The sequence below is a fragment of the Salvia hispanica genome, chromosome 4 (assembly GCF_023119035.1).
Source record: "Salvia hispanica cultivar TCC Black 2014 chromosome 4, UniMelb_Shisp_WGS_1.0, whole genome shotgun sequence".
NCBI classification, from domain to species: Eukaryota; Viridiplantae; Streptophyta; class Magnoliopsida; order Lamiales; family Lamiaceae; genus Salvia; species Salvia hispanica.
In genome coordinates, this window is record NC_062968.1 from 5,484,360 (window position 1) to 5,510,804 (window position 26,445).

At 35.7% G+C, this 26,445-nt stretch overlaps 2 protein-coding genes and 1 long non-coding RNA gene across 5 annotated transcripts; 2 read left to right on the forward strand and 1 right to left on the reverse strand.

Annotated features, from left to right (window-relative positions):
- Nucleotides 1-8,764: 8,764 nt before the first annotated feature.
- Nucleotides 8,765-9,868, reverse strand: LOC125220240 (putative F-box protein At1g33530). Its single transcript, XM_048122402.1, has one exon. The coding sequence runs from the start codon at nt 9,866-9,868 to the stop codon at nt 8,765-8,767; it is 1,104 nt and encodes a 367-aa protein (XP_047978359.1).
- A 4,969-nt stretch (nt 9,869-14,837) lies between these two features.
- On the forward strand, nt 14,838-17,107 carry LOC125219782 (F-box protein At5g49610-like). Of its 3 annotated transcripts, none has more exons than XM_048121843.1 (2): nt 14,838-14,970; nt 15,591-17,107. In XM_048121843.1, the coding sequence occupies exon 2, from the start codon at nt 15,597-15,599 to the stop codon at nt 16,971-16,973; it is 1,377 nt and encodes a 458-aa protein (XP_047977800.1). In that variant the 5' UTR covers nt 14,838-14,970; nt 15,591-15,596; the 3' UTR covers nt 16,974-17,107. The 3 variants fall into 3 exon arrangements, with proteins under 3 accessions (XP_047977800.1, XP_047977802.1, XP_047977801.1); XM_048121845.1 differs by having other exon boundaries at nt 14,868-14,970; nt 15,650-17,107; XM_048121844.1 differs by having other exon boundaries at nt 14,875-14,970; nt 15,622-17,107.
- Nucleotides 17,108-17,855: 748 nt separating this feature from the next.
- Nucleotides 17,856-19,074, forward strand: LOC125185522. The gene is made up of 2 exons (XR_007170162.1): nt 17,856-18,063; nt 18,678-19,074. It is a non-coding gene; the product is annotated as an uncharacterized LOC125185522 (long non-coding RNA).
- Nucleotides 19,075-26,445: the final 7,371 nt, after the last annotated feature.

Consider the following 26,445-nt stretch of genomic DNA (forward strand, 5'->3'; position numbering starts at 1 on the left):
ATTAACATCCATTAAATGTAAAACATAACAACATTATGACAAAAATAATCTGTTTTATTTATTGGAAAATAAAATAAGAGTTTTACAATATTCAATCACTCGAAACGTGATTTCTAGTATACAAACTCTAACAGTAGTATAGTGGGTTGAGGTTTTTGAAGGAATAGAGTGCACCCAACGACCCCTTTATTGATAGTTTCATGATCTTCTAGCCTCTGAAGTCTAGTCGAATCTCTGGACCTGTTAGATCGAGTGACACATAACACACAGCACAAACCACACTGCACTTCTAGGTCCTGTCAGCCGTGAGGCCAAAGAAGACCGATTTGATATCGCCGGAATGGCCTGAGAGAAGGCTATCAGACCGAAGGAAAAGCCGACGAGTTATCCGGCTGAGAGGGCGAGATATTGACCAACCGGATGACTCGTCTTCAAAACAGAACCACTAGTGGAGAGAATACCGCTAGAAAAGAGCTGAAAGATTGGTAGCAAGACAACCCGGAAAGGTAAAGCAGTCGAAGGGTGAGATAGTAATAGGTGAATACTGGTGAAGTTTCATTGAGTAATCGGTGTTGTAGTCAGAAGGTCCTCGAGAAAGATTGATGATCATCCACTGAGGAGAGAGAGAGAACCGCCACACTGCTGGAGGAAGTTTGGCGCTGGAAGTGGTCACCGAGAAGTAAATTTGGGCCTAGTGGTTATTAGGCTTACCGAGAAAGAAAAGAAATGAAAATAACGAGCTCATAGTTTGAGTTTGGAATGGACCAAGAATGGTCTAAGTTGGCTCCTAGATACGAGCAAAAACTGTCTAGATTAGCTCCTCGACAAGAGTCAAAAATGTTTGATGGCTCCTAGATACGAGCTAAAACTATCTAAGATGGCTCCTTGATATGAGTTAAAACTGTCAAAGATGGCTCCTTTATACGAGCTAAAACTATCTAAGATAGCTCCTAAATATGAGTAAAAACTATTTAAACAAGCTCCTGAACACGAGTTTAAACTGTTTAGACAAGCTCCTTGACACGAGTTAAAACTGCCAACCAAAAATTGAAGAGCTCCTTGACACGAGTTAAACCCGTCAACAAAAAAATTGAAGAACACCATGAAATGAGTCTAAACTTTCAATGATGATTGAAGAACTCCTTGAAACGAGTCTAAACTTTCAATGATGAATGAAGAGCTCCTTGAAAGGAGTCTAAACTTTCAATAACTCTTTGATACGAGTATAAATTGTCAATGATGAATTGAAGAAGTTCTATTATACGAGCATAAACTGTCATTGAAAATTGAAGAACTCTTACATACGAGTATAAACTATTTATCAAACTAAAGATCGTGCAAGTTACGTGTCGAAAATCTCGATACTTAACTTGAGGGGGAGTGTTCGAATGAAGAAATTAACTAATTGGTGAACAAGAAATCAAGAGATGAAGTTATGGCAAGAATAAAGAAGGAAATCAATTAAAGATTATGGAAAATCAAATAAAAAGGATATTAGTATAATTAGAATATATTTTCCATGTATAGCTAGAATTAGAGCCTATAAAAGGTGGTGTAGCCATGGAGAGAATTAATAATTCAAGTCGTTCACAATGCAGTCTTTAAAGTTCTCCCCGTCTTTTACTTTATGCAATAGTATTTTATTTTCCGCATTTTACTTTTCAACAATTATTTGAGCATTTTACTTTTCAACAATTATTTGAAAGACTTTTTCACTGTTCACGGACTTTTAAACCCTTTTTTCACTTGAATTTAACCAAAATGCCACTAAGGGCATTCTTGCCTTTCTAAAGAAATAACTTGTCTTCATGTCTATGCGTTTCACATGAATGATCATATAATAATATTATATTATTATTAATTTTTATAAAAGTTGAGTCTTCTTCATCCTCTCCAACGAGGACAAGCATTTTTTACCTCTGCGATTTTGATAACAAAATGCAGTTCAACCCCTTCTACTATTCTAATTTTGATTATTTACTCTCTAGCGTTAACTTGGTGAGGGTTGAAGAAAGTTTTTGATAATTTCCAAAAACTTGAAGTAGAAAAAACAAAAAAAAAATTCTCGAAATGAGAAGGAGAGAGAAGAGAAGAAGTTAATGATCCTTTTTATTAAGTGTGAAGTTCAAATAGAAAATGGTTCAAGCTAAAGACTAAAAAGCCCTTCTAGTGGCATTTTGGTTAAATTCGAGTGGAAAAGGGGTTTAAAAGTATGTTAATAGTAAAAAATTCTTTCAAATGATATTAAGTCCATACATACAGGTGTGTGGCGATATTTTTGAAACATAGGGGTGTCTAGCATTCAAAACCCCATATATAGGTCCCAAATTTGTATACCACTCTAGATTCTAATAGTAGAGTATGCAATTAACTTCATGGTACTCCAAAACGAACAGAAATTGGGCAAAGTAATTTGCTGATTTTGAATTCCAACCTATTTAGATTCTAAGGACGTGTTCGGTATTTTAGAGATAGAGAGAAATGGGCCCATTTCCGTCGAATTATGACCATTCAGTGTTTTTGTATCATTTCTATTGGGCCCGGCTACAAAATGAAGGCCTGCACAGTTCCTCTCAGTTTTTTCCTTAAATCAATTCTTCCATGGGCGCTAAGATTTGATCCTGCATCGAGAAGCACGCCCAGAATTGATGACACTTTTACGGAGTTACCCTTCTCATTTTTTGCACTTACCCCCTTCTCAAAGCCATCCAATAATGTTAGGGGCACTTCCGTCTTTCAATAATTACCTTTAAAATAATGCATGTAGTATTTTGGTGGTAAAAGCCACCCAATATCTAAAACACCGAACCGCATAAACGATGCCCCATTTTGGTGGGCCCTGCAGTATCAAATTTAAACCAAATTTATATAGAACAACCCATATTAGAAACACTGAACAAGCCCTAAATATCTTAATTCCTCTTCACTACCCTAATATAACTGCCACTGTTTTCCTTCTGCTTTGCAACTATTTGGATTTCGGCCGAATAATAATTAGATGTTAATCATTATGCTGAATTTAACAGTTGGTTAATTTAAATCTAATTTATTTTTTGTTGTTAATTTTTTATATGTTTGGTGAATTTCCTAATTAAATTGAATTATGGCTAGTGTGTTATGACTTGTGATGTGTTAATTTATGATATGTCATATGTGTTACTAATAAATCAAATTAATGGTTATGACTTGACTTATGCTAACTATATATAATCACAAGCTAGATTTGTATTGTAGTAAATTTTTATGGAATCAAATTCCGAAACTCTAATCCGTCAAGTGTTAACATACATTCGAAAAGAGACAACTTTTTTGGCGGTTAGGCATATGGGTGAAAGGATGGTGCCCGGATTTTCCATTTTCCTCGATGCAAGCAATGGAAAATTTTGGTGACATCAGAGGATGGAAGACTCCAAGATACCCGAGGAAAGGGCCGGTGCTGGAACTCCCCTAAAAAGAGGTCTCTTGACCGATTGCGTAGATGAAACTTCAATCATTGTGACCACAGGAGATGCAAAGAGGTGCTTGCTTGATTTTTTTGGGCTTGTCTTGGGCATGTGTTACGGTTCGTTTTCCTTGCCTTTTCTCTGCTTGTATGCTGCTCTTTCCTCTCTTTTGGGTGTGCTGCGTGGAGTGCGTTTTCAGGGACCTCTTTGTTTGGTAGTGTTGGGAAATAAACACAGGCAATCACGAATATGAAGGAGAATGAACATAACGAATTGTTTACCCAGTTCGATACAATGCGTATCTATGTCTGGGGGCGATGCCAAGCCAGGGATTTCAGAATGATTTTACAATGAGGGAGCACCTCTATTTATAAGCACAATAGAGAGCCATAATTCTAGTAAAACTAGGAAACATATTCCATAAGGAAATATCTTCTATGGAATAAATCTATCACAAGGAATATACTTCTATGAAACAAATCCTAAATATGGTAGGAGATTAGGCTCCATAATTAACAATCTCCCACTTGGAGACTAACAACTCCTACGCCACCATATCCTCGTGATCTCATCCCTGCATCCGCTTAGCATCGCCTAACCTTCTCTTCAAGTTTCAAGGCCAATTTCTCTAAGGCCACCATCTTAGTAAACATGTCTGCTGGATTCTCACTTCCAAGTATCTTCTCAAGTTGCATGATTTTCATCTCCAATAAGTGTCGAATGTAATGATACTTCAACTCCACATGCTTTGTCCTAGAATGAAACGCTGGATTCTTTGCCAAGAAAATAGCACTCTGACTATCACTATAGAGTCTGCTACTCTTGTTCTCCTTCCAAGTTCATCTAAGAAACTCTGCAACCACACCATCTCCTTGCTTGCCTCCGTCGCGGCTACATATTCAGCCACCGTAGTGGACAAAGCAACAGTCTTCTGCAACTTAGAAGTCCATGAAATAGCAGTACCACCATAAGTAAATACATACCCGGTTGTGCTTCTTCTCCCATCAAGATCATTGGACGCCAAGTCTGCATCCACATAACCTGCCAGCTCGACATTCTTGCCATTAAAACATAAGATTCTTTTTGTAGTACCTCTCAAGTATCGAAGGATCCATTTAACTACTTCCCAATGTTGCTTGCCTGGATCACCCATGAACCGACTCACTACTTCCACTGCTTGTGCAATATCAGGCCTCGTACACACCATTGCATACATAATACTGCCAATTGTTGAAGCATAAGAAACTTTCTTCATTTCAGCACGTTCTTCTCTTGTACTCGGCGACTCATTCTTCGATAGCTTGAAGTGTCTGCCCAAAGGCACACTTACTGGCTTCGAGTTATCCATGTTGAATCTTTCCAAAATCTTACCAATGTAAGCAGCTTACGAAAGATACAATTTTCCTGCCGCCTTGTCACGCTCGATTCTCATGCCCAAAATTTGATTAGCCTCTCCAAGATCTTTCATGGAGAATCGTTCAGACAATTGCCTTTTCAACTTATCCATCTCCGTTGGATCACCACCTGCGATCAACATATCATCAACATATAATAACAGGATAAGATAGCTCTTGTCAAACCTCTTGTAGTAACAACAATGGTCAGCGTAGCATCTTTTATAGCCAATCTCCATCATGAATCCATCAAACTTCTTGTACCACTGCTTTGGAGCTTGCTTTAAACCATACAAGCTCTTCTTCAACTTGCACACAAGATTTTCCTTTCCTTTTACTACGAATCCCTCAGGCTGTGTCATGTACAACTCATCCTCCAAATCACCATGAAGGAATGCCGTCTTTACATCCATCTGATGTAACAATAGATTTTCTGCAACTACCATACTCAACACTAAACGAATAGTAGTCAGTTTCACAACAGGAGTGAAGACATCTGTATAATCAATACTGTATCGTTGCTCAAATCCCTTGAAAACCAGCCTAGCTTTGTAGCGCTTGCTACCATCGGCTTCACCTTTGATTCGATAGACCCACTTGCAATACAATGCCTTTTTTCCTTTTGGAAGTTCCACAAGCTCCCATGTACCATTCAGGAGAAGAGAGGCAAACTCGTCATCCATGGCAATTTTCCACCTTCGTTTATCAGGGCCTTCTCCTGCCTCTGCATAACACTCAGGTTCACCACCATTAGTAAGTAACAAATAGAAATTAGAGGCTGAGTACCTATCAGGTGCACGTCGCTCTCTAGTCTATTTAGGCAGCGGAATAATTGGTGGTGGAGTGCTTGGTTCTTCTTCAAGCACATCTTCAGCATTCTGACTCTCCTTGCTCCAACTCGAGTTTGAGATGTCTAGCTCGACTACTTGGGGCTCAGAACTGCTGGAACTCGACACTTCCAATCTATCCGTGTATAATACCTGTTCATTGAAAACAACATCTCTACTGCTAATAACCTTATGGTTCTGCTCATCCCAGAGTCTATAACCGAACTCATCGCCTCCATAACCAATGAATGTACACTTAATAGATTTGGCATCCAACTTACTTCTCTCAACAGAACTAACATGAGCATAGGCAACACAACCAAAGATACATAGGTAAGATAGATTCACCTCTTTTCCTGTTCAAACCTCCTCGGGTATCCGAAACTCCAACGGTACTGATGGACCTCTGTTGATTAGGAACGCAGCTGTGTTGACTGCATCTGCCCAAAAATTCTTTGGCAATCCACTTTTCAACCTCATGCATCTTGCTCGCTCATTCAACGTTTTGTTCATGTGCTATGCGATTCCATTCTGCTGTGGAGTTCCTTTCACAGTCTTCTCCATGCGAATTCCATTCTCTGCGCAAAACTCCTTGAACTCTGTAAGTTCATATTCTCCTCCATTATCGGATCTTAGACACTTCACCTTCAGCCCGGTTTCAGTTTCAACAAGGGCTTTCCACTTCCTGAAAGTATCAAACGCATCAGATTTACTCTTCAGAAAATAAACCCATACCTTTCGAGTTGAGTCGTCGATGAATGTCACATAATATTCAGAGCCTCCTAGGGACTTCACAGGTGCTGGTCCCCATAGATCGCTATGGACCAACTCCAACTTCTGTGTCTTCAATTTTCTGCCTCCTCTTGAGAAACTCACCCTTTTCTGTTTCCCAAACACGCAATCCTCGCATAGGCCAACTTCAACTATTTTCAAGCCCGAAAGTAAACCTTTTGAGCACATTATCTTCATCCATCTCTCGCTCATGTGGCCAAGACGACAATGCCACAAATCTGCATTATATGCTTCACTTGCAAGATCAATGCATTCTTTGGAGTTAGTTGTGGTATAAAACGTACCCTCCTTCTTACCTCGAGCTACTATCATAGCTCCCTTGGTAATCTTCCAATTGTTGCAGCCAAATGTTACCGTGTACCCTTCTGCATCAAGCTGCCCAATCAAAATTAAGTTTCTCTGTAATCCAGGAATGTGTCTGACTCCATTCAGTTTTATTACGGATCCATTGGATGTCACTACCTTCACGTTTCCCTTTCCCGCGATATCTAAGGGCTCGTCATCAGCCAGATATACTTTCCCTAAATCGCCAGAAACGTAGTTTTCCATTATCTCCACATTGTTGCATGAATGGAACGACGCTCCAGAATCCAATACCCACGATTCCATCGGACTACTCACACTTAGGACCAACGTCTCGCCATCGTCATCTGACATGGTAGCGTTTGTTGTATTCTTCTCTTTCTGATCCTTATTCTTATATTTCTTCGGTGCCTCACACTGATTTCTAAAGTGCCCAAACTCATCACAATTCCAGCATTTAACTCGATCCAAATCCTTCTTGGATTGGCTCCTTCCTCTGGATTTTGATCTTCCACGATTTTGCCTTCCCTTCGATCTGCCTCTCTGTTCTGTAACCAGAAGTAGAAGATCCCGATTCGTTCCGACGAACTTCCTCACCAATCATCAGATCTCTTACTCTGTCAACTGTCAGGTTTGTCTCTGCAGCAGTAACTGCTGTCACTGTGCCAGCCCAACTCTCAGGCAGGGACGATAGCAAAATTAGGGCACGAATTTCATCAGCGAATTTAATATCAACAGAGTTCAGTTGCGAAGTAATCATGTTGAACTCGTTGAGATGTTGTTGCACCTCCTTTCCCTCTTGCATTCTAAAATTATACAATCGTCTAATCAGATGTACCTTGTTTGCCGTTGATGGTTTCTGATACATATCCTCCAAGATCTTCATCATCTCTTTCGTCAACTTTGCTGCAGTCGTGTGATAAGCCACCTCCTTGGACAACGATAGCCTAATCGCGCTCATCGTTGTTCTGTCCAGCAGCTCCCACTCCTTCGGTTCCATCTTTTCGGGTTTGGCTTTTAAAGATTTCCACATATCTTTACCATACAGGTAATCCACAATCTGCATCTTCCAAAATCCGAAATCAGATCCGTCGAACTTCTCTACAGCAATCTTCCCGTCGATCCCCATCGTGATTTCTGCCTCTTAAACCCTAGGCTCTAGATACCAGTTGTTGGGAAATAAACACAGGCAATTATGAATATAAAAGGAGAATGAACACAAGAAATTGTTTACCCAGTTCAATACAATGCGTATCTACGTCTGGGGGCGATGCCAAGCCAGAGATTTCACTATATAATTTCAGGATGATTTTACAATGAGGGAGCACCTCTATTTATAAGCACAATAGAGAGCCCTAATTCTAGTAAAACTAGGAAACATATTCCATAAGGAAATATCTTCTATGGAATAAATCTATCAAAAGAAAATATACTTCTAGGAAACAAATCCTAAATATGGTAGAAGATTAGGCTCCATAATTAACAGGTAGCATTTTTTTTTTCGCTTAGCTCTTGTTTTGTTTGGCTTTATTGCTTTGATTGTTGCTGGACCTTCCTGTTGTACTCTTTGGCTCGCCACTTTTTTGGCTTAGCATTTTAGCTTATAAAAAAAAAAAAAAAAACTTCAAGTTTAGCACATTCCAATGACTCAATAAGATTTGAATCAAATACTTATAGTAATAATCACTTAGATAATTGTTAACTTGTAACTTGGGACAAAAAATTGTAATGCACGGGCACGGTAAGGATACATGATATATAATATATGTAGGTCTTTTCTCAAGCTACTGCGGATTACTACATACTCATATTTATGTGCTAACAAATTTTTAAAAATAGGATATTACGTAGAAATTGGATAAATAACAAATTATAACGGAAAGCTTAATCATTCTGTTAAAGATCCAACGAAGTAAAAAAAAAAATTAAATATAGAAGAACGCATTGTGTAACGAAAAACTAGTAAAAATCGCCTATTGAAGTACAATAAATATATATGCTTTGCCTAATAAAAACTTGATGACCCAACATTGAGAATACCCATGCTTTTGAGAGAACGAAACGTTGGCCTATAAATGATGATATTTGAAAAAGAACAAAAAGTAGAACGTTGAAGAAGACCATATGTCTCAACAGCGTCCGCATCTTTGGTGTAGATAAATAGTCGTTTATCAGTATTCACAGTGAACAACAAGTCACCATTTTCCAAAACTTTGAGTGGCAAAACATAATTAAGGATATTTGGCCGACCAGTTTCACTAATATATGGTTGTTGGTCGAAGATATATTCCTTTATCCAAGAATTCGCATCTCCATAGTTGTTCATCCTCCAAATAACAACATGCAAATCATCTGAAATATCGCATAAACATAGCAAATCCTCCAAAATGAATAGCCCATATCCACCATATATGCGGCCTCTATAACCATGATGAACTCGAGGAGGGTGAGAAAAAGTGGTTAAGAGCTCGGTTTCAAGATCAAAGCAACAAACCAAGTCGGGATAATCTGCCAACCAGTGAAGATTTCCGTTCAAAAACTTAGCATCACCATTACCATCCAGTCTACATGTTTTTACTTCTTCTCTAATGCTTCTCAACAACACTTCTGGTCCTAAAGTGTATACATGACGTGGCTTCCATCGATCGCCTAATAAAATCTTATACTGTCCACTTAATTTACTCACTCCAAATCCGTAAATAAACCTGTGTATGGGCAAATGAGAAAGTCTGATATATTCACGAGTCATTGGATTGACTATGCAAGGAATAAGCTCATAATTACGGCTCATGTCCCACACAAAAAGCAAACCATCGACTGAATCAATCACAACGCAACTGTGCTTGTGAGTAAAAGCTGGTTGAGCCAACTGGAATCGGAAAAGTGGCTTGCACGTCTCATCGTAGACTTCGTATCCCGTGTCCTCATGTCCAAAAGCCAGGCATAAGCATGGTTTTGGAATATACGACTCTGAAAAGTCAACTCCTTCTATCATATCGCCCCATGATTTGCAAACAAACTTGCACCTGAAAACACTTTTAGCTGGAAGTCTTCCGAGGATGTTAATCCATATTTCTTGCGGTAGAATTGTCCATAAATCTACCTTCATTATTACTACAAATATATAGCAGATTAGAGAGAAAGAGAATTAAAAATTCAAGAAAAAAAAATCTTTAATTTTACAACAAAATAGTAGAAGATTAGAGAGAGATAAATAAAAACACAACAAGAAAAACCATGGAAAAAAAACTTACAGAGAAAGAACGCATATTAGCCGACGGCGATAGAATGGAAGAAAAAAGATAAGAAATAATAACCTAATTATTTTTATTAATATTAGGTTAGTTATTGATTACAATTGATTAGTGGGCTCACGTTTTTTATTCAACATAATATTAACTTAATTCAAACCCTAAACCCTATAATTATAGCAAGTTTACATAATCACATTTTTACTGTATTTAAATTTTCTATATTATGTAAATTTTGTTTAATAATAATAATAATATATTTCATATATACTGTAGTTGAATTAATTTACCCTATTCATGTTCAATACCCTAATCTACCTTGCCGCCGTCTTCCTTCTGCTTTGCAACTATTTGGATTTCGGCCAAATAAATAAATAGGTAATGATTCTGCTTAATTCGACCTATTATTATGTAGTGATGGTACATTTCTCATTTCTGTATTCTTTGAAGAGTTTAGCAATTGGTTAATTTAAATCTAATTTATTTTTGGTTGTTAATAATTTAGTTATTAGTTTGATTTATAGCTAGTGTGTAATGACTTACGATGTGTTGATTTATGTTTGTAGTGATGTCTTATTCATTAATTAGGTAATATGGCAACTATTTTGAAAAGGCATATTGGTTCCCTATGTTCTTTGTCTTCTTCCTATGTTTTAAATTATGTTCATGAATAAATATAGAATCAATATACATTGGTACTGCAGTTATTGATGAAGATCACTAGCTGCCCTCCTACTGCATTAGGATAAAGTAAAAGACTGTTGCAGAAGAGAGAGGAGATGACAAATCTACCAAAAGATTTCACAAGAAAGATCCTCGGAAGTCTTCCGATTAGAAGCATTATGAGGTGCAAGTGCGTTTGTAAATCATGGCTCAATCTGATAGAGGGGGGTGACTTTGAATTTACCTATATACTCCGGAGCCAGGGCTTGCTTTCGTTCACCAAGACACAGGTTATGTAGTTTGCGATGAGGATTACCAGCCATTTTTTGGGTTCGATTTGGCCCCTGCCAGTCACGCTCATAATCGTGTTGTAATTGGTTCAACTAATGGTTTGATCTTGTTGAACGATGGATGCGCTGGTACTCTATTCGTATTCAATCCAATGACTCGTGAATATGTCGAGCTTCCTCCTCTGCGTACACATGCACATAGTCGCACTTTTGGATTTGGAGTGAGCAAATTAACCGGGCAATATAAGATTGTATGTGGTGATAAATTTGGTTCGTATTATGTATACACTTTAGGAGGAGAAGACTTGTGGAGAAACATTGAAGCAACACCACCACGAGGCAATAAACGCACTATAGTGCCTCGTGATTTTACTGCATTTTATAAAGGTTTGAGTCAATATGATTTCAAGAAGAATCTCCACAGGTGTTGTTTTCATAAACTTAGAGCGCCGGGTGATTATGCTATATTTTTTAGCTGAAATTTTCATTGGTTGGAATATGATTCGGAGAAAATCTCTTTGTCAGTTGCTTCGACCTTGAAATTGAGCTATTTACAAGACTTTCTCTTCCGAATTATGGTTGCGGAAAATATGGCTATCAACGGCTATTTGTTATGCAGAGCCGGCTATGTTATAGCGATATTATAGGGTATAATCTTGTAGTTATTTTGTGGATAAACAACTATGAGGATAGTAATACGTGGGATTAAGTATATACCTTCTTCAAAGGACCAGCTAAAGTACGGATTTATTCATCTGCTCAAAATTTTGGCATATGAGGACTTGTTCGCAGTGGATTGCAATGATAAACTATTTATCTACCTTAAAAACAATGAAGGTGATTTAGAATCTTTTGAGACTTATAATCATTTTCATCAACGACCTACATATTACTCTCTCCGTCCCATAAAGATTGTCCCATTTTTCTATTTCGGTCCGTCCCACAAAGTTTGTCCCATTTCACTTTTTACCATTTTTTATAGTGGTCCTCATATTCCACTAACTCATTCCTACTCACATTTTATTATAAAATTAATATATAAAAGTAAGACCCACATTCCACTAACTTTTTCAACTCACTTTTCATTACAATTCTTAAAATCTGTGTCCGGTCAAAGTAGAGCAATTTTTATGGGATAGAGGGAGTATTATTCTAATATTGTTGTTTATACCCCAAGTTTTTTATCACTCAAAACTATGGGGATTCACAATGTTTAGATGTTAAGTTTTAATTAGGCAAAGCATATGTATCGTTTTCTATACTTCAATAGATTCTTGTACTATCTTTCATTTTAGACCTTATTACTTGATAAGACGGTAGCGTATTTTTTTTAAGCGCATAGAAAGGTTAATTTAAATGACTCTAATCTATTAATTAATCGTTAATTAGGACTTGACTTATGCTAACTATTAATCATAAGCACTTCCCTCATATGTTCTGGAAGTCGCTATAAAAAGACACAATTTAAATAAAGACTATTGAAATGATATCAGATCGAGTGCGTGTCAAACCTAATATTAGGTATTTGTATTCCCACCCCAATATGTGATTATATTTAGGGCAAATAGGATATAAACCCTATTTACCACAAAATAAATTATTCAATCCAACTTATTTTCCATATTTTTATAAATACTTATATTTTTTTTACTATCTTCGTCCATGAAAAATAGACTAAATTATAATTGTACAAGTTTTAATGCGTAATTACTAAAGAGAGAAAAGTAAGTAAATGTGGTGGAAGTAATGTCGTGGATTGTTAGGTGTACATTATTAGTACTCTTTGTCCCTATTAAGTTGAGTTGTACAGAGTATTTTTTTTCGGATATCCCAACTAAGTTGAGTCATTTTCTTTTTCGACAAATTACAAAACATATAATCACTGTTATTTTATTCTATTACATACTTTACTCGGGGTGCGTTAAAATGACAACACCTCTTAAAATAACACCATACCATCATTCCTAGCCAATCATTTATACACGTGGACGAATAATCAACTGCCATGTGGCAATAAAAAAAATGCTCAAGGGTAAATTTTCTCGGCCAGCAATATCCAATACACTTGACAACAATATTTAATACAGTAGACATCAATTTACAACAATTTTTTCTCGGTCATCAATATCCAACACGCTATACAACAATATTGTTGTCTAACGTTTATATTATTGTTGTGTAGCGTTTATAATATTGTTGTATACGTGGTGGTATGGTGTTATTTTAAGATGTGTTGTCATTTTAACACAAACCTACTTTACTCTCTCTTATCTCTCCTACTTTATTCCTCTCTCCTATTTTATTTTATTTTCATTTTATTTATTCAATACAATTTCTTAATTTTATTGTCCGAAAGTTTTTCCTCAACTTAATTGAGACGGATTAGTATTTAATTGTCTAAAATTTTTCATATTTAAAAATTAGTCTAATTTTGATGGACAATCCAAAATATTAAACTAGCCTACTTTTTTTATGGACAAATAGTAGTATAAGGTTATGTAAATATGAGCTTGTTTTTATTCTTGATTTAGTGCTTTTGAAATTAAAAGAAGAGTTTTTGCAACTTATAACATCAAAAGGTATAGGTGTTTACTATTTGAGTGTATTTTTACTTTAGGTATAAATAAAATTATTTGTTATAAAAGGAAAATATGTACTTCTCATATTCACGAAAATTTGATAAAAGGAAATATATACAATTTGGTAAGTTTCATTATCATATACTATAAAGTTTAAATAATATTATTTATTAGCAAAAGATAATGTGCTATTTTTATGGAAAGTTTCCAATTTTGTATAGTGCAGTCAAAAATTTATGTGCTGATTTGAATAGTTTGCTAAATTTAGATGGTTAACGTTGAAAACTTTTAAGCCAAATAAATTATAACTTGATTATCCCGCACCTGAATATCCCGCACGAGTAGAGTTGGCTCGATGGGTTGGACCTAGGTGCAATTGTTTCGTGTTTGACACCTAATTTGACACTTTATTAATAATTTTATACACCCCCGTCCTACAAGAATACGTACTCTTCCTTTTTTAGTCCGTTCCACAAGAATATGCATTTTCTAACTTTGGATATCATTTTCTCTCTAATGAGGTGGGACCAATTCTCCACTAAAATACTTTAATTACTTTTTCTCTCTGTCTCTCTCTTACTTTACTAATTTTGTATTAAAAATTCATGCTACATATTCTTTTGAGACGGGGGGAGTAATATAAATAACAAAAAAAAAATAACCTTCAATTTTTAAATATACACAAATAATATATTTAAATTTGTAAAAAAATTTCCAATTTCTAGCGGTAGAAAATTAAAACGTATTATAAAAATATTTTAATTTTTTAAACATGGTTTAAAATTTTTCATTATGTTTTATTTCATCAGATATTGAATTAATACTCCCTCCGTCCCACAAAGATAGTCCCACTTTGACCCGACACGGGTTTTAAGAAATGTAATGAAAAGTGAGTTGAAAAGGTTGGTGGGATGTGGGTCCTATTTTTAAAGTATTAGTTTTATAATAAAATGTGAGTATGATGGAATATGGGGTCCACTACCAAAAATGGTAAAAGTGAAATGGGATAAACTTTATAGGACGGATAGAAATGAAAAAATCGGACAATCTTTGTGAGACGGAGGGAGTACTATTTAGTCGTATAAGCATGTAATTTGAAAATATTAAAATTAATATTTTATATTCAATAGACTAATTTTATTATTATAACATTGGATTAGTCACGTATATCTCAAAATCTCAAAGTGGCCCAATGAATCCGTTGGATTAGGCCAAAATCCAAATAAGAATTATAGCTTGACTAGCCGATTAATATTCTTTAAATTTATTTTATTTGCTAAATAAAAAGGGCCGGAATTTGCAACTACAAAAGGTAAGAGCTTGCCGAAGCTCCGCATTGCAATTGAAACCCTCTCACAACTGCATCGCTTCTCCTGTCGTCTCTCTCGGTGAAACCCTCCGGTGACGCTCTCGGAATCCCAACACAAGGTATCTCTACCGCTGGAAATCGAAATCGAAATCGAAATTGAAATCTATCGTTTTGATGTTAAATATTTGATATTTTGTGCTTGAATGTGGCTGGAAATTGGAATTGAATTTGAGATCTATCCAACTTGATGTTAAATATATAGTACTTCCTTCGTCCCATAAAAGTTGAGTCGTATTCCTTTTTAGTTCGTCCCACTTACTTTATTCCATCTTTTACTTTACTCTCTTATCTTTCCTACTTTTTTCATCTCTCCTATTTATTTAATATTATTTAATATAGATTCTTAATCTCCGAGCCCAAAAGTTTTGTATCAATTTTTATGGGACGGAGGGAGTAGTATTTTTTGTGATTCAATGTGGCTAGAAATTTGAATTGAATTTGAGATCTATCGAATTTGATATTTAAGATTTGATTTTTGTGGCTGTTAGATGTTGGGCTATATTTGATTTTGGTGAATATAAGTAGCTCAGATTAGTCTTCATTGTTTTTCTGTGAATCAGGGTCGATTTTTTAACCTTTCTATTTTGGTATGAATGAATAAAAAGAGTACTAAAGATTGTTTTTTTTTTTTAATCGCTAGGCTTGTTTTTTGCATATGCTAATCTCATATTTTTTTCAGTAATTTATGAAGATCACTAACATTTTAGAAGGGGATTCTGCTATATCTGTGATGAATAGAAATTCCCCTGCTGCCTTCAGAATGAGTAACAGACATTCCGCCAAAAAGGATCGGTTTTGGCGTTTAACTATAAGAAAACAACGGAAACGGCGTGTCGCTCTAAGAAAAGAATGGAGACATTTCTCCAAAAAGGATCTCTTGCCGCGGTTAGCTGTAAGAACAGAACAGAAACTGAAAAATAGTCATGTTGCCTTAAGAAAAGAACGCAAGCGAAAATATATTTTGGCAACAACCAAGGAAGATATGTTTGCAAATCTGCCAGAAGATATCACAAAAGATATCTTGTGTAGACTCCCAATTTCGAGCGTTATGACTTGCAAGTGTGTTCTTAAATCATGGCGCCATCTGATTGAGGGGGATGAGTTTGGGATGTCGTATACTCCGAAACCAGGCCTAACTTTCATTTATCGAGACATGGAAATGCGGTACAGTGTCTTCAATGAGGCCTTTAAGCCACTTTTCCAATTCAGTTTGCCTTCTCACAATCAACGTTCTACTACTAAACGTCGAGTTGTAATTACTTCAGCAAATGGTTTGCTTTCGCTGTGGGATCAATTTGCTAACTTTCTATTTATATGCAATCCACTCACTCGTGAGTATGCTGAGCTTCCTCGTCTTAAGGCTGGTAGAGTTACTACCTTTTATGGATTTGGAATGAGCAAAATAAGAGGACAATATAAGATTTTATATGGTAATGAATTTGGTTGTCATGTGTACACTATAGGAAGAGGTGTGGGGTTGTGGAGAAGCATTGCAGCACCACAACCAGGCATCAATACACTGTATTATGATTATGCTGCATTTTTTAATGGAAATCTTCATTGGTTGGCATGTGATTCGAAAGGGAATTTCTTCGTTTGTTACTTTGATTTTGACACCGAGCTCTTTTCCCGTTTTTCAATTCCTTGTGATTACGATGGAAATAGCTATGGCAATAATCGGCTATATATGTTGGACGGTTGGCTATATTTATGCAATATTATAGATTGGCATCGTGTTATTATTTGGAAGATGAACAACTACGGCGATGAGAATTCTTGGATAAAGGAATATGACTTCAACTTGCCCAAAGAGATTCCGCATACGTACTTGCTCAAAGTTTTGGCGAATGGTGACTTGTTGTTTGCAATATCAGTTGTTGGTTATGTGAACCCAGATCGTGATGAACTATTTATCTACTCCAAAAAGACCGGAGCTCTTGGGAAATATGTGACATGTTATAGTTTTGAACAATGTTCTTCTTCTAGTATTGGTGTTTTTACCCCAAGCTTGATTTCACTCAAAACCATGGGGTTCCATAATGTTCAGTCGGTAAGTTTTTAATTAGTTAACATAAGAATTAGTTGTTGTCCTTTTGTTGGTGTGTGCTGTAACTGGTTCTTATGTATTTTGTTTATTTATATGATTCTTATTTACAGAATCACAAATTTATCGGTAATCTATCAAATTTGTCTTCATTTGTTACTTAACAAATTTCTATACTATTATCTTAGATTGGTTGTGCTTGTAACTCCCAAAAAGTGCATCGTGTAATGGTGTCAAATTTATATGGTTCGAACTTTGAAATCATTTAAACTATAACTTGCAAAAATAACAATGTTAAATTTGTTGCTTAATCAAAACTAAGTATTAACACCCTAGCACGGTACATTTATTTTTCTTTTACAAATTAAAAAAAATGTACTATTCCCTCCCTCCCAACTTAGTTGATACAAAACTTTTGAGTACGGAAATTAAGAAATTGGGTTGAAAAGTAGAAGAGAAGGAATATAAGAGGAGAGATAAAGAGAGAGTAAACTAGTTAATAGGATAAAGTAAAATTGATGGGATGTTTTGTTTTTTTGTCATAAAACGGAATGACTCAACCTAGTTGGACATCTTAAAATGGAATACGTCTCAACTTAGTTGGGAAGGAGAGAGTACTTCATTTTATACGCTTTAAAAAATGTACTTCTTCATTCTTACTCGAAGTGAAGCAATTCCTATTCAGAAGCAGAAGCAGATTGTTAGTTGAGTGGATAAAGAATAAGTAGATATTATTATGGGGAGCACTACACTCCCTAAGCTCTTATAGAGATATATCGTCCATCTAATTTAAGCCTTTAGATTCCATATGTGTGGTGTAGATTCCATAAACTTGACTTGAATCATTCATTCATTTGATTGCATCGGATGGGTAAATTTGTCAGTTCATAGATGACCGTTTTCCCATCATCGAGTCAAAAACAGTCACGAAATTCAGAATCGAAGTTGCATCTCTACCTAGACGTTCCGATGTTTTCCATCTAAATTTACTCGTACATTAATCCATTCCTAAACTCTGTTCATTCAAATCCAGTTTGTTTTAAATGGCTAAATCCCAGCCCCATTTTGAAACTCACGACAACTGACAGCGTTGTAACGTTTGGAAACGGTAAGTTTGTGATTTATTTCGCATACTTCTGGTGCGTGAATTTATGCTTTCTATCAATTGGGATCCATTTTCTAGGATGGAGTCTGAAGAATTTTTTTCATAAACGAACTCCGATTTCTTGGAAAAATAGTTGTTGTGTATTAAGATAGTTTGCAGTTTTCTAAGTGGCTGTTTATTTGCTTAGTCTCTTTGATATTTTGCATAAGTTGTTCGAGAGTTTGCTCAATTTGTTCAAAAAGGTTGCTGGAAAGTTTGTTACTTTTGTTTGAAATTTTGCTTATTTTATCAAAATGTTTGCTTACTGTGTGCTAAAATTTGCTTATTTTGTGTGAAAATCTTCTTAATTTGTTCACGAATTTGCTTATTTTGTACGACTATTTGTTATTTTGTCGTGTAATCCTTTGATTTTTTGAAAGATATTTTGCATAATTTGTTCCAAAGTTTTCTTAATTTGTTGGTTAACCTTTGTAACATAAATTATTTTGTTCGAAAGTTTCTTTCCTTTGATCAAAAGTTTGCTTATTGTCTTGGATAGTTTGCTTGATGTCTTTGAACAATTGCTTATTTTATTGTATAATACGCTTTAACCCAATTTACGAACTCAAATGATGCAGACCTCAATTTCAGATGCTCTATAAGTAACTAGTGCAACTCTTGCAATGCATACTATAAACAACAGTCCCACTAGAAAAAAATGAATCATTTGTAAACTCTATCAGGAACCGTTCTAGAATGACTTAGTATTTTTATTCCAACGGCAACTAAGAAGCGGCGGAAGCACGGACTGACTCAATCTAAGGGTGAAAACATTCCAACGAGAGAAAAGGAAAGAAAATTACTACATTTCTGAGAATTCTTCTCAATGATTTTTTAGTCTGATTGCAAGGTTAACAACTTATATCAGCGTACCCTAAACATGGAAGTACGATGGTGTTATATATGTAAAATGGATACAATCGTTTTTTTCTAGATGGTTTTGATATTTTAGGCTAGATGTTACTACGTTTTGGATTAGTAGTCGTTGTTTTGTAGCCATTTTATACTAAAGTGGCTATATATATGATTGCAATATTTTGATCGAAATGCAATTGTGCACTGATATTAATGCAAAACTTGATTGTTGTTACATAGATGAACATGTTATGTAATTTAAACCAGTGGCACGCATAAGCATTATAAAATTGAATTGTTTTCCAATGCTCTGAATTTCCTAACAATGACAGATGAAACTCGCTCTTTGTGCGTTCTAGAAGTAAACAAGTGGGAAAGCAAATGGGTCAAGCGGAATCAAGACCTACTCGCGTGTCGTCGGACGCGCGGTAAGAACTAATATCAAAACCTTAGCCCACAATACTATTAATTTGTATAGGGAAGCAAGAATCGATCCCACGAGGAAGGATGTGCTAACGAGTGTTCGGGACATTTTGGGAGGTTTTTGGCTGTTTCCATGCATTCTGTAGGTTAAGTTTGAATCTACTTGACTCGGCAGAATTAACTTGACTCTACCTAATTGACCTATCGGATGGAAAAAATACGGGCACTTGCATGACAACCAAACTCAAGGCAACTTGTAGACTGAAGTTAAACTACCTAGAACACATGTAACTGAAGGAACATGCTGAAAATTTTGGAGACCATTTTTCCTAATCTGACTGGGGTTGGCAGAAACGCTGCAAAGTAAAAGCATAAAACAACTACACATCTGGATCTCTAACTACCTCCTACTTCATCTTCTTCATGTAACCAGTTAAAACAGAGCATGGAACAGAGCATCAAACACCATTAACGAAATTATACAGAGCATGCTTCGAAAACAAGACGTAAATGTTAAATTTGAGCTAGAACTAACAGACCTACTCTAACTGACTAAGCAGAAATGACGTACGAATGGAAATCGGCCATAATCATGCAGATTCAAAACAACACAGCTTAGATCTACGCAATCAAACACTTAACTAACATGGATCTACCAAAATTAGACACAATCAAGCTTGGATCTATAAAATGGAATGCCAACAAACTAGATCCAAAAATCCTACAACTACCAATTGTGAAAAGCATCCAACGAAAAAGTAAACAAGGCTCAACAAGACCAAATCCACTGAAAAACCAACTATAACTTTCGTAACTCAGAATTCAAAACAAATTCAACACAATCCAAAGTCAAGATTCAGATTCAACATCGGAAACAACTACGAAAATCAGCTAACAAGATGTTCAAAATACCAACAAACGTCTCAAAGCATGAAAGTTAAAACTAAAACAGAAAGTAGAGATATTTTCTTCGCTCTTCAGAGTGGCGGGACACAGATATCGTGAACTAAAAACACCAGCGGGACCAGAAATCCTCCTCTCCAAGTGTGCGGCAGTAGCTAAGTGATACGAGTAAACTCGTATCAGGGATAGTTCAGCGAGAACTCACCGAGATAGGAGGGTCCGTTCGCGGAGACACTCGGTCGAGCAACCAAATAACAAGAAAAATAAATTGCAGAAAAGTAAAAGACGATAAAAGATAAATTATATTTCTTCAGTGAATAATTCAAAAGATAACAGAGGCTCCTATTTATATTAGGAATAACCTAACTTAATGATCAAGAAATAGATATTCTAATTATATAAGAAAGATATGAAAAATCACTAATTAACTAATTAATAAAGATATGGGGATAGTAGGGGTATGCTCGTATCAACTCACCCGCGGTTGAAAATCACCTTGTCCTCAAAGTGGAAATCAATAAATAATACTTGTAATGAATCCCCTCCTGGATCAAAACACAAGATCGTTGTTTCTTTACCCCCAATAACCTTTAAATTGGGTGAGAAAGTCATTGCTCTCTCAAGAGACGCCATACCCTCAGTCCATGATGATAGCACGAAATATGATAGCAACATCATCGGCATCGGCAACTTGGTTATTAACTATAACACCAATAATAGACACTTCCTTAGTTTCTTTGTGCGACATCTTTTCTGAGGTATCCCCTAAACTAGGGGCAGAAACATTGGAAAACTTTGTCAGCGAATCACAAATTGAATGGAAATATGCATCATCATCATCTGAATTTGCTTCAACATGAAGTATATTATCAAATTTGTGAATTTCCTCAAGAATTATTCTCTTGCCCAAAGAAGAATTAGAGAAGCCTTCTCGCTCATGTTTCACACCCTCTGAAATCTCATGAACATGAGTAATCTCTCCACACGATGAAAACCTCTCACTACATTCTTTGAATTTGTGACTTTCCCCTCAAATGCATTCTCTGCAAAGTAAAATTTTTTGGTGGAGGAGTTGAGAGAATTCAAAGATTTGGGGTAGAAAAGATTAAGGTTAGGAGCTGACGTTACCATTGTCATCGAGGGGGCAGTAGCAGGCAACGACTATGGCGGCAGGACAGGAGTTGGGGACTACTGATCGTAAGGCGATGGTTGAACATAGCCCGACGACTGCGGTGGGCTAGGGGACAAGCCGAAGACTGTCCGTGTGGATCGCCTAAGAGACATTCGTTTGCATCCATCCGTGACATCAATTGCTTGACATCTGCAGTCAAACGCTCAAGCTGTGAAACAAAGGCACCCACCGATAGGTTCGGTTCCAGATCCTGTGTCACCGGATCACGCGGCATGCCGAGGGGCTCCATATGGTCAACACCATTGTAAGGCGACTGGTACAGAGGCGATGGTGGCTGGAAGAACTGATATGGCGACTGTGCAGCGGTGTACAATGGTGCCCGTCGGGTGGGTCAGGTTCGGGGCGCGGATCGAACACCAAAGAGGGCCTTGGGGCGCTAAAGGGTAGCGCTGAATTGGGCACGCCGGATCTGGATAGGAGTACCCAAATTGCACGTCTTGTCTCTGAGGGTGCCAACACGATGTGGGGCTCGGCATGGGCAGTGGCAAGGAGAACTGTCTGTCGAATTGGTGGTGGTGGTAGTTGGTGTAGGTGAATGACATGATGGAGAAAATACGGAGGAAGAGATCTGATGAAAGCACCAAATGATACGAGTAAACTCGTATCAGGGATAGTTCATCGAGAACTCACCGAGATAGGAGGGTCCATTCGTGGAGACACTCGGTCGAGCAACCAAATAACAAGAAAAATAAATTGCAGAAAAGTAAAAGACGATGAAAGATATATTATGTTTCTTCAATGAATAATTCAAAAGATAACAGAGGCTCCTATTTATATTAGGAATAACCTAACTTAATGATAAAGAAATAGATATTCTAATTATATAAGAAAGATATGAAAAATCACTAATTAACTAATTAATAAAGATATGGGGTACTCCATACTATCAAATTTCAAAATATAGGATATGACGTGAAATTAGATAAATATCAAATAATCACCGGAAAGATCATTCAATTAATGAAGAACAAAATTTATACTCCATTCGTCCCAAGTTACTTGAGTCGTATTCCTTTTTATGTTGTCTCAAGTTACTTGTGTCATTTCTCTTTTTGGCTAAAAACAAAACATATAATCTCACCTACTTTATTCTTTCTTTTACTTTACTCTCTCTTCTTTCTCTTACTTTATTCTCTCATCTACTTTATTTAACTCACTAAACACAATTTTCTTAAATCATTTGCCGAAAAGAAATGCCTCAAGTAACGTGGGACGGAGGGAATAATATAGAAGAACCAGTTGAAATGAAAAACTAGTACAAAAGTATGTTGAAGTACAATGAATATATTTTGCCTAATTAAAATTTAATGAATGAACATTGTGAATCATAGGAATAAATAGACCGGTTGGTGCATTATTTATTAGCACTAAAAGTACCTGCAAGTTTACAAGATAGATCTAGTATAGCTAAAGGTCAGTATCGTGATACCGAACATAGGGAATAAGATTACAACTGCAGATGATATACTAAGTGTCATAAACTATCTAGAGACACGGAGTTTTGGGTTTGATTGATTAAACTAGAGAAAAATATAAACAAATAAAAGAAAGTATAAAAACAAAATAATACAAAGCAGGCTAAAGAATGTAGAGTTTTAGGATCCAACTACTATGACCTAGTGATGATTAATCTAACAGAACTTTTACCTTTATGTAATTCTAGGAAAAAACCTCTCTCGAGTGCACCTATCCAGTGGACTATCCAGTGGATTAGATTCTAACTCCTTAAGTTCTTAATACTCAAGCCCTCACAAAGGGCCCTCCCTCTCTCGAATGCAGATAAACTTATGTGTTGTACTCGCTCCTTTTACCACATAAAACTAGCTATCTCTCGATTAATCTAGTTAAACGGACATAGTTCTAAAGTTGACCAGACAAAAGAACAATAAAAGCACGCGAACAAGCAAAACAATCACAAGAGCTAGGAAAAGGTTCAATTCAATAAATCAAAATATGTTCATAATAGTTTTCACCAAAAAATCTACAAATGATGTTTAACTATTTATAGACAAGTAGTGAAAATAATAAAAGTACGAAACATGAAAGAAATAGATAAAACCCAAGGTTGAATCTTCAATCTTCAGTCTTCTCTTGCCTGGATCTGCAGAGCTACGCTCCAATGGAAGATGGATGAATTATTTGTGGAAAATGGAATGGAAGAATGTGTAGAGAGGAGAAGGATTGGAGGCTCTGAGATAGAGAATGATGAATTAAGTTAAGAGGTATTTATAGGTGGAAAATAGGTATATTTTTGATAATTTTCGTGCTCTAAATGAGAGAGATTTGGGCAACAATTTTTTTTCTTCCCTGAATATCCGCCTAAACACCGCCAGCTTTGACTGCACTGCGCAATGTTCGTAGAATAGTCATAACTTTCTCCAAAGTACTCCGATTGAGACGTGCAAGATATCCACGCGAAGCTATTTCGAAGATGAAGAGAATGATATGCATTAATCACTGAATAGACTTCAACACTGCGGGAAACTCAGCTAGAACTGAGGTTGTTGCCCCTTGGCCCTTTTTGCACATTCATCTGTCTTTTTCTATCATTTATCAACAAACACGTCAAAAATACCAAATGTATAACATATGCAATCTAAGAACATAATTTGCATGATTGGCATTTAAAATGAGTCAAATATAGTCCTCAAAACATGCAAAATCCGTGTTTGTCACCGGTGAAGAACCATATTTCTCAACATCTTCCTTGTTTTTTGGCATAGATAAATAGTCGATCATCAATATTCACTATGAACAACAAGTCACCATTTTCCGAAACTTAAAGTGGAAAAACATATTCCTTCAACCAAGAATAAACATCTTCATAGTTGTTCATCCCCCAAATAGCAATATGCAAATCATTTGTAATATCACATATAAACATAGCAAACCCATAACCATGACCTCTAGGAGGAAGAGAAAATCTAGTGCCGAGCTCGGTTTCAAGATTATAGTAATAAACCAAAGAATTTCCCTCAAAACCAGATGCCATCACGTGAAGATTTTAGTTCAAAAACTTAGCATCACCATCAATAGCGGGTCTTGGAGTTGCTGCTTTTCCACAACCCTTACATTGCTAGAATTTTGTATACTGTAAAGTGTTTTTCGAGTGCTTGTATATTGTAAAAACTCTTCGTTTATTTTTATATGAATAAAACATACTACTGTTTTTGTTACAATGTGTTATGTTTTTACATTTAATGGATGTTTTACATGTTTAAATGTATAAACTGGTTGTGGGCGTCGTTAACTTTAAGGTAATAGTCAGCTCTTAACAAAAGAAAAATCTAGTATCACAACCCAGTTAGGCATTGACTACCTATCACGAAAAGTTGAAGTGTCAGTCCGTATATTTCCAAACCTTAACGAAATAAGATGACATTAGTGTGTTATAACACTGAATGGATCTAACAGAGAAACATGTCTTAATTGCTACCCTAAAGATCTGTGGTCTAGTAACAAAGATCTTGGGTACAATTAAATAATTTGTGGCCTAGTAACAAAGATCTTGGTTACCGTCAGAAGATCTGTGGTTTAGTAACAAATATAAGTTTAGGATACAGTCAGGAGATCTGTGGTCTAGTAACAAAAAGTAACAAAGATCTTCACGGGGAGAAGGAGCAAACCATCTTAGATTCTTTGGAGAATCATTAGGTATAATTTCTCACTGTAGTATGCATGCTTATGGTTTTCAATTAATCATGTTTAATTCAAGTTAATTGTATGCTCCATATGTTGATTGCGCGAATAGAATTAGTCTAAATAGTTTGCTAAATAGATCATGAACTGTGATATATTTGTTCTAGAATTAGTCTAAATAGTTTGCTAAATAGATCATGAACTGTGATATATTTGTTCTTCTTCTGCAAACCCCATCATACATGACGTCAAGTGGCTTCCATTCATCACCTAATAATATATTATACTGTCCACTTGATTTGATGCACTATTATTAACACTAAAACCAACGGCAAGTATACGATGTAAAAATAGTATAGCTAAAGGTCAGTCTGAGATATTATTTACAAGGAATAAGATTGCAACGGACTATTGAAAAGGAAAATATGGTAATTTTGATAAAAGGAAATACTCCCTCCGTCCCATGTTACTTGCACTTTTACTTTTCGGCACGTCACAAACTCCTTACACTATTTATAGTTTAAGTTAGAATTAATGCATTTAATTAATATGTTAGTTTAAGTTAAGAAGTCCTTTATTAAGTGATGTCTCATTACACTTAAAAATTTAATTTAATTACATTAAAAAATCAATCTCAAATTTACGGCCTAAAATGAAAAGTGCGAGTAGCATGGGACGGAGGGAGTATATACAATATGGTAAGTTAGAATAGTATCATTAGAAAAGATTAAATAGTATCATTAGAAAGATTATGCATTATTTTTGTGGAAAGTTTCCAATTTTGAATTACTAAGAACTAAGAAGTAGGGATATCAGTGCAAGTGCAATCTTAAATTCACGTGTTGATTCGAATAGCTTGCTAAATTCAATGGGTTAGCATTGAATTTTTTTAACTCAACTAAATTATAACTTGATTATGCGGCACCTGAATATCCCACACAAGTAGAGTTGGCCCAATGGGTTGGACCTAGGTGCAACAATTTGTATATTATTCGGTCTGTTTGACACATAATTTGACACTTTACTAAAAATTTATACTATAAATAACGAAACAAAAAATAACCTTCAAAAATATTAAATTATTTAAACATGGTTAATCTTTTCTCATTTTGTCTTATTTTGTCAGATATTAAATTAGTATCTAATCCTATTTGAATATAATCAAAAATATAGTAATAATTAAATATTTATATTCAATAAATATAACTAATTTTTATTATTATGATATTAAATTTATTATATATACTCCATGTCAAAAGCTGAAAGTGGCCCAATAAATTCTTTAAATTAAGCCGAAATCCGAATATTAAAATTATAGTTAAAACTATAGCTCT